Source organism: Penicillium antarcticum (genome assembly GCF_028974205.1).
Source record: "Penicillium antarcticum strain IBT 31339 chromosome Unknown utg000007l_segment0_segment0, whole genome shotgun sequence".
NCBI lineage: Eukaryota > Fungi > Ascomycota > Eurotiomycetes > Eurotiales > Aspergillaceae > Penicillium > Penicillium antarcticum.
The window spans coordinates 72,376-90,790 of NW_026695305.1; the positions used below are offsets into that span (position 1 = coordinate 72,376).

General features: G+C 47.7%; 5 protein-coding genes across 5 annotated transcripts; 2 read left to right on the forward strand and 3 right to left on the reverse strand.

Annotated features, from left to right (window-relative positions):
- Positions 1-1,214: 1,214 nt before the first annotated feature.
- N7508_007306 (uncharacterized protein) lies at positions 1,215-3,209 on the forward strand (the record flags this gene model as incomplete). Its single annotated transcript, XM_058465370.1, has 1 exon — positions 1,215-3,209. The coding sequence occupies one exon, from the start codon at positions 1,215-1,217 to the stop codon at positions 3,207-3,209; it is 1,995 nt and encodes a 664-aa protein (XP_058317772.1).
- Positions 3,210-4,131: 922 nt separating this feature from the next.
- On the reverse strand, positions 4,132-5,112 carry N7508_007307 (PLP-dependent cysteine synthase family protein; the record flags this gene model as incomplete). The annotated part of the gene is made up of 1 exon (XM_058465371.1): positions 4,132-5,112. One exon carries the CDS (start codon positions 5,110-5,112, stop codon positions 4,132-4,134), a length of 981 nt encoding a protein of 326 aa, XP_058317773.1.
- A 2,053-nt stretch (positions 5,113-7,165) lies between these two features.
- On the reverse strand, positions 7,166-7,597 carry N7508_007308 (uncharacterized protein; the record flags this gene model as incomplete). The annotated part of the gene is made up of 1 exon (XM_058465372.1): positions 7,166-7,597. The coding sequence occupies one exon, from the start codon at positions 7,595-7,597 to the stop codon at positions 7,166-7,168; it is 432 nt and encodes a 143-aa protein (XP_058317774.1).
- Positions 7,598-9,152: 1,555 nt separating this feature from the next.
- On the reverse strand, positions 9,153-10,928 carry N7508_007309 (uncharacterized protein; the record flags this gene model as incomplete). The annotated part of the gene is made up of 1 exon (XM_058465373.1): positions 9,153-10,928. One exon carries the CDS (start codon positions 10,926-10,928, stop codon positions 9,153-9,155), a length of 1,776 nt encoding a protein of 591 aa, XP_058317775.1.
- Positions 10,929-13,719: 2,791 nt separating this feature from the next.
- N7508_007310 (uncharacterized protein) lies at positions 13,720-15,428 on the forward strand (the record flags this gene model as incomplete). The annotated part of the gene is made up of 5 exons (XM_058465374.1): positions 13,720-13,923; positions 13,976-14,118; positions 14,169-14,295; positions 14,345-15,268; positions 15,342-15,428. 5 exons carry the CDS (start codon positions 13,720-13,722, stop codon positions 15,426-15,428), a joined length of 1,485 nt encoding a protein of 494 aa, XP_058317776.1.
- Positions 15,429-18,415: the final 2,987 nt, after the last annotated feature.

Here is an 18,415-nt window from a genome sequence, read left to right on the forward strand (position 1 = left end):
TTAACCACCATTCCACAAACTGCTTCCGGGAGTCTTCCATCTCGGGCTCACTAGCGTAGAGAATCCAGAATTTTCGAAGTGTAGATCCGACGCGCTCAAGTGATTTCGGCGCATATGACAATTGGGGAAGGGGAGTGAAAGAATTAGAAGTCTCGGTCGATTGACTGCTTGGTAAATCAGGAAGGTCATCTGATTGACGAAGATCGGGATCGATAAAGGAATCAGAGTAAAAGGACACTTGGGACTGAGGCATTATAGTAAGTCTCCAAAGACTAGAAACTAGAAGTGAGGAAGAGATATCAAGAGAAGGCGGAAGAGAGGAATGTACAGAAATTTCCCGAACTTTTTGGGAGACAAACGGCTCGCGACCAGGGGTTTGACCTGTTTAAAACCCATCCTGTATGTTAATTGAATGACTAGCGATGGTAGTGCGGTTTTGGTGCGGTTATCCATTGGATAACCACACCAAAACCGCAGAATATCCACACAGGAAAAATTCACTAAGTCCGCGGAATTTGAAATCGAACCCAGATTTTCTCTGAATCTTTCCGAGTAAATGTTTTAGTATAAGTTAAAATACAAATGAAAATTCTGTATTGTTCAGTAGGAATCAGATCTATCCTAGCTTGATTTCGTCAACTGCGAAATATTTTATATTTCACGTAGAAGGTATATTTTGTTCTCCCCCTATACTATATATATTTTGGCAAATTCCAGACAACCATCGCTTACTGGTCAAGCGATAAGAGACTATATATCAATATTCGGCCATTTATTGAACAAGAAGGTAATTATTTCTTATAAACCGATGGCATGAGCAATAAAATCTATAGCGTTGTACTGTTTTACGAGAAGAGGCGTATCTTCAAAATTAGGTTAAAGAGTTTGGAAAACTGTATAAGTATCACCTGATAGGCTGGAATCGGTTAATGAGGCGAGAGCTATGCTAGTGCGGTTTCCTTGCGGTTGTCCATGGATAACCGCGGTTAAACCGCAAATCTGCGGTTGTGGTTGCGGTTTTCAAGTTGATATCCAATACCGCAAACTTGCGGTTGTGGTTTTGACTATGATACCCAAAACCACGGTTTTGCCGCAGCCTAGATGCAAGAGCCGGCGGGTGAGTCCTGGCATGGGCGCGAGAAATGCCCGATTGGGAATCCTGACGCCAACAGATCAAATGCGATGAGAGCCACCCGGCCTGTCAAAACTGCTGGATGCTTGGTTATCAGTGCCCCGGGTTCCAGCAGACATTGCGCTGGTCAACGAAATACGAGCGGCCCCAGAAGACAACCTCGGCAGATACAACCAGCAGCCAGTCAAACGAGGTTGACACTCTGCAATACCAAGGCCAACCGAATGATGATAAGCTCAGCTTCAGAACAAACCGCGAAACTGATATTTCAAGCGTCTCCGATACCTCATGTAATGGACTCAACGTGGCCGTGAGCACTAGTCCCCCCTGGCCGCCTGATTTTCCCATAAGGGTGCAATCCACGGCCCTTGATCCCAGCGTGTGTCTAGACTCCAGTGACACGTGGGGCAAGACATCCTTCCCCATAGAGCCTGACTTCTTAGAAGCGTATGAAGAGTATCAAGAGGATGCTCCACTGAGCCCAAGGATTTTGCAGGCTCCTATCGATCTTCCAACTATGCTGATTGAACACTGGTTTGGCCACATTTGCCCACTGTGGTCCACATATGATTCTGAGATCAGCTACAATCGTCAACTGGCTTGGAGTTCATGGAGCACGTCGAGGGCGGTTTTTTATACCATCCAAACGATGTCCGCCGCCCGCCTTTCGGTCAGTACGCCCCGGCTCTGGGGCATCGAGGCAGCCTTGCGATCCCAAGCAGTCGCAGCCATCGATGAAGCCATCTACCTAGCACGCCGTTCGCAGTCACCAAAAGTCCAGCCCGACCTTGTCTACGCGGTATTCACGTTGGGCAATTCGTTGGATTGCACGCTAGCGTCTCGCTCAGAATATCGTTGGCTGGAATCTGCTCGCGAGTTACTTTCAATCTGGGGAGTGGAGCTACCAACTTCAAACGTGCCACTCCATGCGTACTTCTGCCAAGCATTGGGCTACTGGGAAATGCTAATGGCGGCAGCCGGGCGTGGTTCAATCCCTGCAAGGTTGGAGAAAAGGCGACAATCTTACAATGTGAGGCTTTGGCAGGCAATGGGAATTTCAGGGTGCAATGCGAATGCGGTTCCCATTGAGTCACTGCCATGTGATCTGGGGCAGAGCCTTTTGGGGACCAGGCCTAACTCATGGTCTGGCATTTCAAATGAGGTTGTAGATGTTTCCGGGCAGGTATTGGCCCTGTGCTATAATGTTAGTCATCAAAGGAAGAATACGGCAGGCTTCACGACCTTACTAGCGTGCGAAATACTTTCCAACTTTTCTCTGGCACACGACCTTCAAAGAGAGCTACTGGCCATGGACTTCGAGACCCTGGTTCTCATGGATGAAATTCAAGGGTTTCCCGTGCAGACGCAGGACGACAATACCCCCATCGCTCATCTGGTGCAAACTGCCGAAGCATACCGTCAAGCAGCCTTGCTACAGCTACATCTCGCTTTTAGTGACCTTGAAAGGGTGCCACGAGGGGCGCCTCAAGGCTTGACCGGAAGATTGCCTGCCGAAGCGATAGACAATATTTCTGAGCATCGGGCGTCTCGAAGAGAGTATCTCCTTTCACTGACCCTAGACCTTGTTGCTACACTCGAGCAAATCCCTCCTCAATCGGGCTCAAGGTCTATCCATTTGATATTATATCTTTCCGCAGCCACGGGCCTCAAATTTGAAGTCCTTTTTCAGTCGGGGGACATCTCCGACGGGAACGGCGAAGGAGCCGGGCGGCTATCCTCGGGCACCACGTGGGGTTCCCTCGGGATGGATCCATTTTCGTCTGGTCTACCGACTTTGAATGTACCCGAAATAACTAGTCCCTCCACATTCGATATCAGAGATACTACGGATACAGTCATTCCGCGATCAACTCTGGAAACGTCCAGGGCGAGAGACCTTGTCCTCACGCGACTCAGTAGCCTCCAACAGACACTGCCTCATCGACGAATGGACGACACGCTACAATTTGTGAAAGCCATATGGGAGGAGTATGATAGCCGGAACGCAGATAGTTCCAGCATTGTCCATTGGTTGGACATGATGCGCAAAAAAGGCCTAGTAGTAACATTGTGGTAAATTTTGCTCAACTATCGGTGTCCAACTGAGGAGCCCGGGAGCCTTTTCCCCTTGAAATATTATCATTAGCATGCTAATTTAACTAGAGGGTTGCCTGTCAATGAACCAATTTTTTGTTTGCTCGTTCCAATGGAAACTAGTGGCGTGAACTTCGCTGGGCAAGAGTGTTGAGGTTTCCGGGTTAGATTCATTTGTCGTGGACGAGAATAATACCTGGGCCTATGAAAAGGTGGTTAAATGGCTATCGACTCCCGCGTCAATCGTGCTATTTTGAGCCAGCAAGTACTCGAGTTTGTCTGTATAGATTTGCCCGGCGATGTTTGATCATTAAGCTGAAATCAGCCGGAATAAAATAAGGGTGGCGCCATTTGGTGTTGGTAGGCGGTCCTCCCCATCTCGGGTGATGCGCGTTCATATCTCCAAGGATAATGTGTTCTTAGTAATTTTGAGACAGAATTATAAATAGTTAACCTTTAGTGTTCGTGGGGGTTTTGAGACGGTTTCCCAGCCTTGTAACACAGAGGTGGAAGACACCTGACACCCAAGTCTTCATTGATGGAGGTGGAAATAGCGAGCGGGCGCGGGTTTATGTGTCGAGGATTTCGTCCTTGCGTTGGTCGCTGGACTAATGCCGGGATTCGGGATCCCGCGTAGTCAACTCCTGACTCTAGGCTTGTCTAATGGAGTAGTGAACGGAGCCCGCCGATAAATTCTATTCTATCTAACCATGCGCGGAAGGTTGATCGTGTCCTTGTGATACAAACTATGCAACCTCGAAAGACTCGAGCAGATTAAGAATCGGGCCGATAAGAGAAATGGAAATTAACGGCAATGATTGAAAGCCGGCCCAATGCTAAAGTATCGTGGGCAAGAACAAGTTTTCAACAGCAAGTAACCGAAGTGGTACGATTTAAGTGTTTGTTCAATTTGGTACATAGATTCTATCCTGATTCTTTCCGTTATCGGCGAAGAGGTCTCCGTTCATGTATTTAAGTCCGGTGTCAGCAGCAACGGTAACCACCGTCTTGTTAGGACCTAGCTCCTTGGCTAGGGCAATGGCAGCGACGACATTGAGACCCGTGGAAGTTCCCACAAGCAGCCCCTCTTCCCGGGCAAGTCGCCGACACATAGTACGCCCCTCCTCTTCTGAAATACCCCATGCCTCATCATATAAGCTGCGATTGAGGTGAGGTGGGATAAAACCCACCCCAACACCCTCCACACTATGGGAGCCGGCATGACCCTTCGTGAGGACGGGTGAAGATTCCGGCTCTATCACTATAAACCGTGTCTCTGGCCACCTCGATTTAAGCACTCGAGACACCCCCGTGACCATGCCAGCCCCACCAAACGTGCCACAGAAGGCATCAATTCCATTTGGGAATTGTTCAATCAGTTCTTCGCCGATTAAGTCATACCCCGGAAGACTATCTGTATTATTGAACTGGTCGATGAGGAGGTGTCCTTCCTGGCTGGCAACGCCTCGTGCATGGCGTATCATAGAGGGGATAAGGTCTGCTGTGACGCAGTCGGATGGACTGTGAATTATATCCACAGTGGCACCCAGGGCACGCATAGTCCGTAGCTTTTCGACTGCAAAGGCATTGGAAGAAGCCACTCTGAATTGGTATCCCTTGATGGAACAGACGAATGCCAAAGAAGAGCCCGTACTGCCACCACTGGCTTCCACAACCGTCATACCTGGCTGAAGCTTCCCTTTTCTCTCGGCTTGCTCAATCATGGACTTCGCCATACGATCCTTATACGAACCGGTCGGGTTCAAGTATTCTAGCTTCAGAAAGACCTTAGCATGGCCTTCCGGAACCACGCGATGGAGACGCACGACAGGCGTATTTCCAATAGCATCCAATGCGGAGTCAACAGGCAACGGGGGTAAAGCCATGGTGTAAGCTTTGCTGATTTGGCTTGAAGTTCAAACTCGGTATTTGGGCTGAAGGATGGCTTCGGGGGGCTTGGTGCTGGAGGGATGCCAGAAAAGCAAACCAAAATTGTGCAATACCAAAGCAGTAGGTAAGTGAGTGGGCCAGCAGAAAGTGAGTAATAACTGTAAAGGAAGTCAGCAGCATGAGTCATGAAACAGACATCTTCGGCGATTGAACTTCAAAGGCCGAATCTCAAAGGCCGAATCTCAGAGCCCGAACCCGGAACGTCATTTTTGAAACGGAATAAAGATAGAGTGGATATTTTCGGAACGTGGTCGTTACAGTACGTACTAGTACGGGCATAGCCAATTAAGTACTTGCGATTGTGATTTTTACATACTATTTTATTGGTGACCTCACCCAGTCAAGAGGGATCAGGAACGTGTATAGTTTGGCCGTGATGGGTCACCTGTCGCTGCGGTCTTAGATCGTAGCGTCAGATAGAGCCCATCCGCGCTCCTTGTAGGGAGGCAATGTGTCTGTATATTTGCAATGGTTTTTATGTACAGAGGGAAGGTAGGAGGGACAAAACGAGTCTTGACTGCGTGAGAGATGACGAGCTACCAGCAGAGGCGAGCAATTGACTCCCGTGAGGCAGTTGCAGGACGGAAGAAACCCCTCCGTAGGCCTGTCGGCTCTGTGCGGGCATCACGTGAGGCAACCCCAATAAAACTCTTCCCTATATGTGGTGTTGTCTGTATTACATGTGAATTCCGTAATATACCCGCCCATGGGTTCTTGGCGGGTCGTGGGTATACCCACGAGAACCCGAAAAAGCAATAGAAATTCTACCAAGAGGACACCATTTCCGGCTACCCTCTTGCCATCCGCGGTACTACGCCCGGAAGGATGGGAGATTAAGTGGTCCAAGTGGTTAGTGGTTTGAGAAGACCAGGCAGTCAACTCCTGTCGGAACTTGCTGTCTTCCGTAACTTGCTCAGCCAATGAGGGCATTGAAATCTCTGTCATTTATTACTTGCTATTTCTTGCTATTTATGCTATGCTCATCCTTAGTAATCCGCTCATTCGGAGTTACTATAATTCCGGTTCTCAATCCGTATTCATGAATGCAGCACTGACAACTCCGTAGGAAGACTAAATGGTCTGAGTGGACCGAGTGGGGTTTCTCCAAGGTGGAGCAAGGAGTAAGCCGGGAATCAATCACAAGTTAGATCCTCTAATCTCTTATTACTTTTCCACTTTTGTTTTAGGAACATTTATGTCAAGATGAGGCTAGTACTGAACATATTCAATAGACTCTGATGATTGATTGTAAGTCTCAAAATAAAGTGTCGGCGTGTTACAACACCGTACTTCCGAATGTGCCCGGAATACCGTACAAATACTAAGGGGAGTTGGGTGAACGATGAATAAGCCTCTGCCGAAGGGCCCTAATGGTATCTGACCGTTTGTCAGTCTACTTCGTGTGTCCAGGGGTGATTCGCCATGTCGCTACCAAATTGCTCCTTGAAGTAATTGTATTGATTTGATTATGTCCTTCCCCCACGCCGGTTGCTATCATAGTACGGCTACCTAGAGAACCACCAGTTATCGTAACCACGTTATGGGGATTTCTCGGTTATTATCACAGAGGTGGAGATCTAATGGCGCTAGGTTCTCACATCCATACTTTCAGGCAAAGCAAGGTGTATTTAAGTCATTGTCCTCATAGCCCAGAGCATCATATCAGAAGTAGGTGGGAAAAATAAAGTGGCGGTCCTGGGGGGTGGAAGGGTATTAGGGAACGAACGAACCTAAGGTCTGGTGGTGAGCACAACAAGTGGAGGGCTAGATAACCGCGTAATCGAGGACTCCTAGGGGCCATTGCTAACCCTTAGTGGGAAGTTATAGACCAAGTACTGGTCACTATCTCTTAGGAAGCTGCAAATAGAACATGGCACAATGCCGTATATAAAGCCCACGGTACAGGCTAGGCTTTATAAACTGTATAATGTATCTGAGGACAAGGTGGCAAACTAATTGATATCTTGACAGCAGAATAATGTAGCGAATTCAGAACCTCGGCTTCTCATCCTGGGTGAAGCGATATACAACATCACTAAACGCACTGGTTGGAAAGACATAAAACCACTTCAAATTCTCAATACCTGTGTTCTCAATCCCATGCTCGGCATTGGGGGGAATAAACACAGAACAACCCTTTGCAACATGACTCTTCACGCCGTCAATAGTCATCTCCCCATATCCCTCGATGATATAGTAAATTTCGGCTTGCTCGTGGCGATGGCCACAAAGATGTCCATTTGCCGGAGGACAGACTGCGATACCAGCACACAGATCCGAGCTAGGTGTTCGAGATCGCGAGAAGAGGATGTGCCAAGATACAACGCCGTAAGAATCATCCGTGAAAGATTCGGAGGGTGTGATCAATGTATACTCTGGAGGAATGACGATAGCTTTGGTTCCGTTGATTGATGCCGTCATTTCGACTGAGTTTGCTCTTGCACTGGTCAGATGTAGAAGAGGTCGAAGAGAATCAAAGTCTTATAGGCTGTTTCAAAGATCCACTGGAGATGATATTGGCTGGTTGGATCCCCGTTGTAGGCAGGATTCGGTGTCGGGGAAGGGACTGGTTTCCTGAAGCAGAAAAACGTTCCCGATCTAGAACTAAGCTTAATAATAGGCGCAGAATTACAAAATGCGTACACATTTAATAAGTCCTGAATAGGCTTATCATTGGTATTTGTATGGACGAGGGTCGACGGCGCGTTGGCCTGAATTGGGCGGTGGCAAACTACGATAGGCGTCTTGCAGCTCAGCGCATACCCGTTATTCCATCTATTTTGTACTGCAAATTTTAGGGGCTCTAGGGTTACGATCCACTGCCCCCTCAAAATGATTCTCTCAAGGCAACTACAAAAAAGGCAGAAACTATCTTGATCCACGGACACCCTAACCAATCACTGGCAATGCCAAGCACTCCGTTCCACGCTAGCGCACGCCACCAATAAATATAGTCCGTACAAAACCTCTCCGAGCATTATTACTTAGTTAGCGTTTCTTGTTTTAAGTAAGTAGTTCCGTACATTTACATGCAGGACTCTATCCTCGGTTTCGCTTGCGGGACGAGTGTTCCCTGGGCTGCCCAACCTACCCCTCCTGTTATCCGCCGCCATGCCCTGCTTCTTCTAGGTCTTCTCGCTCATTTTCTTCGCCCCATTGAGCCCGCTCTGCCAAACCCTGTTATAACTAGTCAGCGGGTAGAACTGTTCTGTTGCCTCTGGGAGCTAGTACAGTATTGGAGCCCTTCCTTTGGATTTCCAACAATTCTTGCTTTCGTATTGTTCAGCTGGCGATGGTTCAAGTGGCAATGCTTGTTGAATGTATTAAATAGACATAATATTCCAGTTACCCTCTAAGTTTGCTGTATTTAGGAGATGATTAGCCAAGCCATGTTTTTCTTGTAGGTATGTTGTAAGTATGTAATCTTCAGTGGGGACAGGATAGACTTGCGTGTCTCACAATTCCGAGGGAAAAGATGAGTCAACTTTGAGCAATACCAGACGATTTGAATCATGATTCACCCTTTTGTATTCGACTGACAGGTCTGTTAAGTATTGGATAGTTGGGCTGCTTGTGACAGAATTTAATAAGTAAGACATATACCAAGGTAGATAGAAGTCATTTTACTTATGCAAAGTATATTCAGTCCTACCCACTGCAAATACAACGACATTGTGCGACACACAGGAATAGAAAGAATCCTCAGCGAAGTCTTTACAAGAAAAGATACAGCGAAGTTCGCCGCCGATGCAAATAGGGACTGGAATACAAATATGGAACGAATTCGAGTATAGCACTTCGCCGAGTACATGCAAAGAATGGACAAGTATCCTGGATAAAGTTAAGGAGGGAAAGCCACTATGGTTCTGAGACGCAGAACACGAAAGCCACAACACTCAGTAACGCCTGCATGCTGGAGGAACGCTAACACATGTGTGCTCTCATATTCAGGTAGCATTTCGCAGCTGAATCAGGTTTAAACTTGTATGCCGCTATCAAGGGAAGACTGCATCAGCACTCGGGGCCAACGCGAGATGAGCTCGACATCGTCGAGGACACCCTTGCCCCGGTTGCGCACGTACTGAGTACTGGGGTCCACACGGGGCTCCCAGTCCCACACGTGAGTGGTTCCCTGGATTAGGGCAGCGTATACCAAGCGGCGGCGGCGCTGGGAGTGCAGAACATCGTCGCGAATCTTTTCGAGATCCCAGCAGTTGTTGGTTTCATCGATGAACCAGGCCAGCAGCTTGACAGGGTCAGTGGTCTCGGGCATGGGTGGAGGGACCCGGCTGGAGCTGGGGCTGCGGGGAGGACTCGGGCTTGGGAAGGGGTAAGAGTCCTTCTCATCAGCGAACTTCGGGGTGGGAGACCCACTGGGAGTGTCACTCGGAGTGGGAAGATTGGTCTGCAGATTCAGACGGTTGACGGGTGACTTGACAGCAGCGCTCCCTCTGATAGATGGGACTGGGAGACCGGCAACCAGATTGACCTTCTCCTCAGGATCGGCAACAAGATCGAAAAGCATGGGAGGGTCGATGGTTGAGTACACGAACTTCCAGCGGCCGCGGCGGATCATGACTAGAGGGGCCTGGGTACCCTCGCCCATGTACTCGCCGTACACGGTATCAGTGCGGAGACCTTCTCCGCCGGTCAAGTATGGCACGAGTGAAACGCCGTCGAGAGGAAGCTCCTTCACTAGCTGAGCACCGGCCATCTCCGCGAAAGTGGGCAGCAGATCTATGGTCGAAACATTCTCGGAGATGCGCTTGGGAGAAAAGCGTTTAGGAGCATGTATGAGCATAGGCACACGAGCTGAGTTTTCAAACCAGGTCATCTTGTACCAAAGACCGCGTTCACCGAGCATGTCACCGTGGTCGCCGCTAAAGACGATGATAGTGTCCTCATCGAGGCCAGTGTCCTTTAGGACCTTTAGAAGCTTTCCGATGTTGGTGTCGACGTATGTGCAGGCGGCATAGTATGCCCGGCGAGCTCTCTTGATGTTCTCCTCGGGCACTACTTTACCCCAGAGGTCGATGCACTGCAGCACACGTTGAGAGTGGGGGTCCTGCTGGTCATGGGGAATGGGGCCATTCTTAGGCAAAGGAATGTCGACATCCTCGTACATGTCCCAGAATTCCTTGGTCATGGCGTAGGGGTCGTGGGGGTGGGTCATAGACACGGTCAGACAGAAAGGTTGATTAGTGCGAGAGCGCACGTGGTCATATAAGTACTGTTCAGATTTGTAGATAACCTCTTCATCGAAGTCAAGCTGGTTGGTGCGGACAACAGGACCGGCCTCCATGACCGAGGACATGTTATGGTAGAAGTCAAGGCGAACCTCGGGCTCGTCCCAATTCACGGACCAACCGTAATCACCAGGATATATATCGCTGGTGAGACGCTGCTCGTAACCGTGTAGCTGGTCCGGCCCACAGAAATGCATCTTACCGGCGAGGGCCGTGTGGTATCCCTCGCGGCGCAGATAATGGGCATAGGTGGGGACGTCAGCGGGCAGATCCGCCGCGTTGTCGTAGGCTCCAATTCTCGAGGGCAGCTGGCCACTGACCATGACAAAACGCGAAGGGGCACATAGGGGAGCATTGCAGTAGGCCGAGTCAAAAACAACACCCTCATCTGCCAACCTGTCCAGGTTAGGAGTTTTGATGGGGGATTCCCTGTCGTGCAAAGATAACAAGGGTGCCGCCATCTGGTCGGCCATAATGTACAATATGTTGGGCTTTTTTTCCGCCATAATGGTTGCGATGAAAGAGTTAACCTTTAAAGATGGGAACACTGGATTGTGGAAGTAATAATGAGTGAACGAAGAGGGGGTGGCGGGGTTTTTAAATAACTGAAGTCAGGAATGGTGTGGTACATGCAGGCGAGACATTGAGCGAAAGGGACGACCTACAATATAGAGTAACAAAATGACTAGCAAGTACCTGGGTAGGCCTATGGAAAGATAAAGGGGGGTTTACAGTAATAGTACCGGGGTAATAATCCCGTATCTCATACATCATACTGGCCCTGCCTCGCTTTCTGTACTGACCATGCGAGAAAGCATATCATCCCCTCGCTATACCAAGATTAATTAGGCTATAGCAATAAACAGTACTACTAAAAATTGATCAGCGGCTTTTCGTAGATTCTGTTTTGGCTCAACAGGACGTGCGTCCAGCGCATTCAGCGGCGCGCGATGGTGTGTGAATAGAAATGTGGTGGGTGATGGAGTTTCCTGTTTGATAAGAGCTGCCTGTATTCAGATTACCTTTACTATATCGAAGAAAATTACTCGCAAACACTCGGTATACGAATAGGGTTATAGAACTGAAGAAGACTAAGTGGCAAACCCGGTGCGTGCCATAGAGCACCATGAGGACCAGAGAGAATGGATTCTGTTGCTCGAGCTGGTTACTGAATCCATTATCTTCAAAGCTTATTGCGACCTAAGGCGGCAAACCGAGTTGCGCTCTACGAAGCTTCAGTACGCGTGTCCACACGTATTCGTTACCCACTAAAACTGTAATTTTGGCCACACAATCAACCGTTTCGCCTACGACGTTCAGATTGCCTCAAATTCTTCACTCAACAAATTAAAGCTTGATTGTTGAGCGGATACACAGTCATAAGCTTCTTGTGCTATCAGATGCTATCAGGTGGAGGCATCAAGTTATCAAAGTGAATGATTATCTTGAAAGTTCAGTGTAAATTCCTAGTGACAATCCCAAGAAAACCTAATACTCCACCGGAGTGATTCATGGCCATAGCACCCAATGAAATAGAGTTTGATATCCCCCGTGCCGTTTCATTTGCAGCTAGTGAAGGTACTAATTTCTGCATCCATTTCCTTAACTCACCACCCAATCTTCTGTCTTAGATATCGACTCTCCTCTGAACTCGGTGCTTTACAGTACAGTTGGCGATCATGCAGGTCTCGCGACAGGTCTTTTGTCCGAAAACATAGGATCCTGCATGCAGTGATAACCAGTTGGTAAGAGACCCTCAAACTATTGAATGTGTTCAGGAGGATGGATGATGATGGTCAGGTCTAGACACTACCGTTTCTCGAGTGCGCGTGACTTAACGGGACTCCTTTGCCTCCAGTTCACGGAAATGGCCGAGGGTTGGTCACGACGGCTGACTTGCGATTTGGTTAACTCCGCAACCCATTGTCCTAGAACTGCACTCTGGGTACTCTACACAGCCAGGTCTGCAGCATTACCGTTTGGGGTCGTTTCACCGGATACAGGAAGGCGCATTGCCAGGATATATGTACCTTGCTAGGATGAAAGAGCACATCATGTACTATATGCCTTGATTAGTACTCTTTACCCGACCTGTTGCTGTCTATGCATCATAGTTTTCAAACTTTCCACAGGATGCAACTTGTTAATGCGTACTCCGTAGAGAATGCAGAAATATTCATTTATTATTGAAATCGAGGGCCAGGACGATCCAGATCCTCTCAAATGTGGTTCTCTGGTCATGATTGGCTAATTGGAAGGTAAAGATGTTTGAATTCTCCTAGTGTTACTCTAGGAAGCAAATCGGATTAGCCAGGAAAGGACATCCATGAGTGCTAATTCACGATCCTTGCTATGCTCGCCCAATTTCACATGATGACTCCCCTTCTCATTATTTGCCTAAGCCAACCTATCTTGCTAACAAGGCTATTCATATATTGACCGATAACAACCCTTGCACTGTTTTGCCTTCGGCAGCGACGCTCTGTGACCAACTCGCACAGACAACTATGTAGCGATTACTTTACTTGCAATTTGGGATCTGCTTCATGCATATGTACTCAGTAGACTCCTAGATTTCACTGAGACCCACTAACACAATCAACACTCAGGGTTTCTTCTGGACATGCCCTGATTATCATTCGGCGCTAGTAAATTACTGAACAAATACCGGCGATGTACCATAGACACGATGCTCGACTGATGACTGATGAGACAACACCGTACCTTTACGCTTCCCCGCACCAAAAGATCAAAACCCCAAAAGTAGCCCATGAGCGAGAGTGTCCACAACGGGAAAGGTTTACCGATTACAGAAGTACACGCTAACAACGTTGAATTCATTGCTTCAGAGTGCCTGTCGTCGTGTACCCATTTAGGGTTTATTGTAGGTGGCCCTACTACAACCACCTACTTGGAAACCTATAGCTGATAGTCGAAAGGCCATCAGCACCCTAAAAATGTTGAGTATATATGTCTTCCTTCCCTCCCACACATCCTGAGCTTAAAGTTCTCTTCTTTTTATTCTCGCCTGAGGTAATGTGCACATTCAGATCACCCTACCATAATCGCTACCCAGAGTGAGTTATTTACTTCACTAAAGTATGTGAGCTATTTACATACAATGAAAGAGGTAATGGATGGCCTGGCATCCTCTAATGGAAGTACAGGCTGCCTTTGACCGCACGTCGCTAACATCGTCTTTTACTCCAGAGACCAAACGAAATCCTCGACGGCGGTTTTTTCAAGTCCATTTTCACCACTGCTTTTCAATAAAGCCGCATTTATTGGAACCGCGCGATGGATACAGCTGGCCACTCTTCCGGGTCTCTTCACAGAGACCCCGATATATACTTGAAGAAAATTGACCATGATCTCGAAGGCCAGGGGTGTAGAACCCCCGCTGTGGACGAGACAAACTCTTTGAACAGTGGTACTGTTGGCCTAGCGATCGAAACCGAATCGCACAACACCATCAAATATCGAACCTGCAGCTGGCAAAAGGTGGGTAATTCCAGTCTCCAAGCACGATCCTCGATTATCCACTGATTTTTAGACCGCTGCATTGCTTTTTTCGGAGTATATCTGCCTTGCTATCATGTCGTTTCCCTGGTCATTCTCCGTTCTTGGTCTCATTCCAGGCGTCATCTTAACAGTGACGGTGGCAATGATTGCCTTCTATACATCCCTTACTATTTGGTATTTACATTGGACTCCGGAGATTTGGCATAACTGACAGCGGACAATAGGCGATTCTGCTTGCGACATCCCGAGGTCCGCGATGTTTGTGACATTGGGCAGTACCTATTTTGGAACTCCAAAATAGCGTGGTATTTGACCGCGGCGATGTTCTTGTTGAACAACACCTTTATCCAGGTACGCATACAGCTTTCACATCGAAGCATCGTCCTCACCACTGGCTTAGTCTTTGCATTGCTTGATCGGTTCCCAATACCTAAACACGATGTCTCACCACGCGATTTGCACCGTTGCATTCTCCGCTATTGTGGCGGCGGTTTCCCTTTTATTTTCGTTGCCACGGACTTTCAGCGGGCTGTCCAAACTAGCAACCTTTTCAGCCCTCGCTACCTTCATCTCTGTGATACTTGCGACTATCTTCGCTGGTATTGAAGAGCATCCGTATGAATGGGATGCAGAAAAAGGGAGCCCTATTTTTCTTTTAATCCCCTCACCTGATACCACATTTGTACAGGGACTCAATGCTTTTCTCAACATCAGCTTTACATTTATCGGCCAGATTACTGTTCCCAGCTTCATTGCGGAAATGAAGGAGCCAAAGGAATTCTGGAAATCTCTTACCGCTGTGACTATAGCTGAAGTCGTCGTCTTTACGATTATTGGTGCTATTATCTATCTCTATACTGGGAACCAGTATATGACTGCACCTGCCTTTGGTTCAATTGGTAATGAGCTTTATATGAAAGTTTCTTTCTCTTTTATGGTACCGACAATTATCTTCTTGGGGGTCCTTTATGCTTCAGTCTCGGCCCGCTTTATTTTCTTCCGCCTCTTCGAAGGCACCCGACACAAGAGCAATCATACGGTTGCGGGTTGGGCTGTTTGGAGTGGGATTTTACTTGGTTTATGGATCTTGGCCTGGATCATCGCGGAGGTCATTCCTTTTTTTACTGGTCTACTGTCAATCATAGGCGCGGTTTTTGGTTCATTCTTCGGCTTTATATTTTGGGGAGTCGCCCATATTCGCATGAGCCACTCCGATTACGGGCCAAACTTCTACAAGAAACGGGGCCTACGTGGCTGGGTAGAGTTCATTCTGAACGTTAGCGTGATTTTGATTGGCCTTCTCTTTTTAGGCCCCGGAACATACGTAAGTTCTGATCCTCCTCTCCAATTCCCATTTATTCAGGTTGATGATTTCGGCAACTAATCATGGTACGTAGGCTTCCGTTGAATCCGTTATTTCGAGTTACAAGGAAGATAGTATTGTTTCTGCCTTCACTTGTGCAGATAATGGACTCAGATCCTGAACAGGGCAAAGAACGACTCATTCACTCAACGGACCACGAAGCTGATAATGATGTCCAATCCAGCAATATACCGATCCTAAAACGGATTTAATCTCTTTCCTACCCTTCAAGCCCATTGCGCTTCTGGGTCGACACGCGCTTTCCTACAAAGAAGGACTGGGTGGAATTTTCCGCGGATAGTCAGTGTAGTTAGTCATCTGGGGTGCGCGAGAGGATATAATGTCGGAACGTGGTCGTTACAGTACGGACTAGTACGGGCATAGCCAATTGAGTACTTGAGAGTGTTTTTTCTATATACTATAGAAAGTGCAGAATAAATAGGGGATGAGCTTAGTAAGGTCGTTGAGAGCCTTACGATCATCAGGCAGAGGGGGTGCTGAATATTCCTCGGGCGCACTATTCAACTGGCGACCCTCTTTTGTTGACATCTTGGAAAACCGAGAAATCAGTAATCTGTTAATCAACTATCGTAATTCGTTTGTGTAAGAATATCGGCAAATAATTTTTTTCGTGGTCTGTTAGAGTACCTCTGGAACTGTCGTGGTGGGACGCGGCGAGGCTTGGTTTCGTCGGGCGTGTCTGCCATGTAATTTGCGTGGCTTCCTCATCGTCGTCACCAGGTGCTCAGGTGCAGTAACTCCAGGGGATTCCTGGGACTGGTGTATCATAGGAAGTGATTCTACTGTGACCTTGTAGCCGATTTGGTGGCGTTTGTGAGCGGGCTCTCTGAGACCAACGGTCCACGCGCTTCCGCTTACCAGTCGAGGAAGGGGTAGTTGCGGGCAAATGGTTATTTGGTGTTGGGAGAAAGTGTATATCATCCGTAACAACAGCTAACTGGCGATGTTCTTTTGTGAGGCCGAAAATACGACCGGTCAAGGAATCATGGGTGATTACGCTCAGTGGCGGAAAGTTGGCCCAACGCTGACCATTTTTGGAGTTTGCGGTGACAGGCAAGGTGTCATGGGTTCGGGTTGAATTGTTGTAAACAGTGGTCTGGAGACGGCAGAGAAGAGTGGGCCCACCCTTCAATTAACCAATAGCGACACCGAGTAATGTCACTATTGGCTGGGCAGCCTTGGGAAAGTGCATGAAATACGTGTCGGAATCTTCTTCATTGCCCGGAAGACTAGATTGTAGAAGATTGGTTTTTTAGCAGATAAAACAACCGACGGTCCAAATTATAGGCGTGGAGGACAGTATGCAATTTTCATCATCGGTTGTAGTCTGGATAGAACCTGGGGAATAGACAAAAGTGTTCACCTTATACTGCAAAACACAATTATAATAATAAGCGCATGGGAAAGCACTGGTATAAGTATTAGATGGGCGGGCGCGGGGAAAGAACGGCAAGGATAAAGGGAAAGGAAGGGGCGAATAGGAAGAAGAGTGCAGAGAAACAATAATATGGCGAGATGGTAACACGGAAGTTGGCAGATTATCGTAACAGCGGACAGGAAGGGGTTGATAGGGACAACATACTAGGATGTTCCTTGTGAAACAGGCAGGCCGAGAGACCACTCGAGACCAGTCCCATCAAAGGAGGCATAACAAAGACGAGAAGGAACACGTGATCATGAATCCAACCAACAACCAATGATAGGGAGGCGTAGGCTGTGTGAATCGCAGTGTTCTAAGCAGCGTTAACTCAGCCTCGCGCAGCCGCGCGGTTTGTGACCCCTTTCACTCCGTTCCTTCGTTTCAGGGCAAATGAAACACACACACACACACACACACACCCTGTAACACATAATGGGGTACGTTGAACTATCTATGTCTCCTGTTTCTCTAGATCTGTACTAAAACAATTCAATCTGTCTAGGCTAAGACCACCCCTCAAAAAGGCATCTTTACCCATCAAGCGTGGATAGAGAGGATAATCACTTTCATGACTGCCTCACGGTTACCTTTCCAGCTTGTTGATAATCGACAAATTCGCGCCCTGATTGAAATGGCCCGGCTTGCTCCGTCTTTTCCGGAAATACCATCTGCATACATGGTTCGCCGTCAACTTCAAGAATTAGTTGAAGAAAGACAACAAACTCTTCTTCGGATGCTTCCCATGGATGCTAAACTTTCCATTGCACTAGATTGTTGGACTTCGCCCTTTCGACAGGCCATTATGGCAGTGACAGGCTACTTCCTCGATAATGATTGGAATTATCGGGAGGTATTACTTGGCTTTGAACCGCTGCATGGAGCGCATACTGGATCTTATCTGAACACTGTTCTGCTGGAACTACTGCAAAAGCATGAGTTTCAAGACAGGATCTTGACGGTAACCACAGATAATGCGTCTAATAATTCAACGTTGGTGGATAGCATCCGGGGACACTACAATCACTTGAGCTACCTAATCATGTGCCAATCATCCGTATGCCATGCATCGCGCACGTCATTCAACTCAGTCTCAAGGAGCTGCTTGGTCAGATGGAAGCAAATCCAAGAACGAAAGAGAAGAGATGGAATGGACTAAGAGAGATGATGGAACGCGCCGAGAAAACCGTGGAATCGTGCAGGCCCTCTCTAAGGTAAGTATAAACGCTTTTTAATAGTATCATTACTAACCAGTCACTAGATTCGGCGAATTGCGATCTTGTCAACAAAAGCCCCCAACGCCGAGAGAATCTCTTAGAACTTCAGACCAAGGAGCCAAAGCTTGTTCCAATACAAGATGTGCGGACACGTTGGAATTCAACATTCTTGATGCTCCGGCGTGCAAAACGCCTACAGTCTGTTCTCAACGAATTCTGCTCGCAATACGACAACCAAGAGCTACAACCAAGTCTTGATGAATGGGGACAGATTGGCTATCTTCTTTCAATCACGCAACCTTTCTTTACCTTCACTACATCCCTTTCCAAAACCAAGGAAATCACCATCCACAGTGTCTTCGCAATCTACAACACACTTTTCTCTCATCTAGAGAAGTCTAGAGCCCAACTTGCGCGAAAGATGGTTCACTGGAAGAAAGTGATGCTATGTGG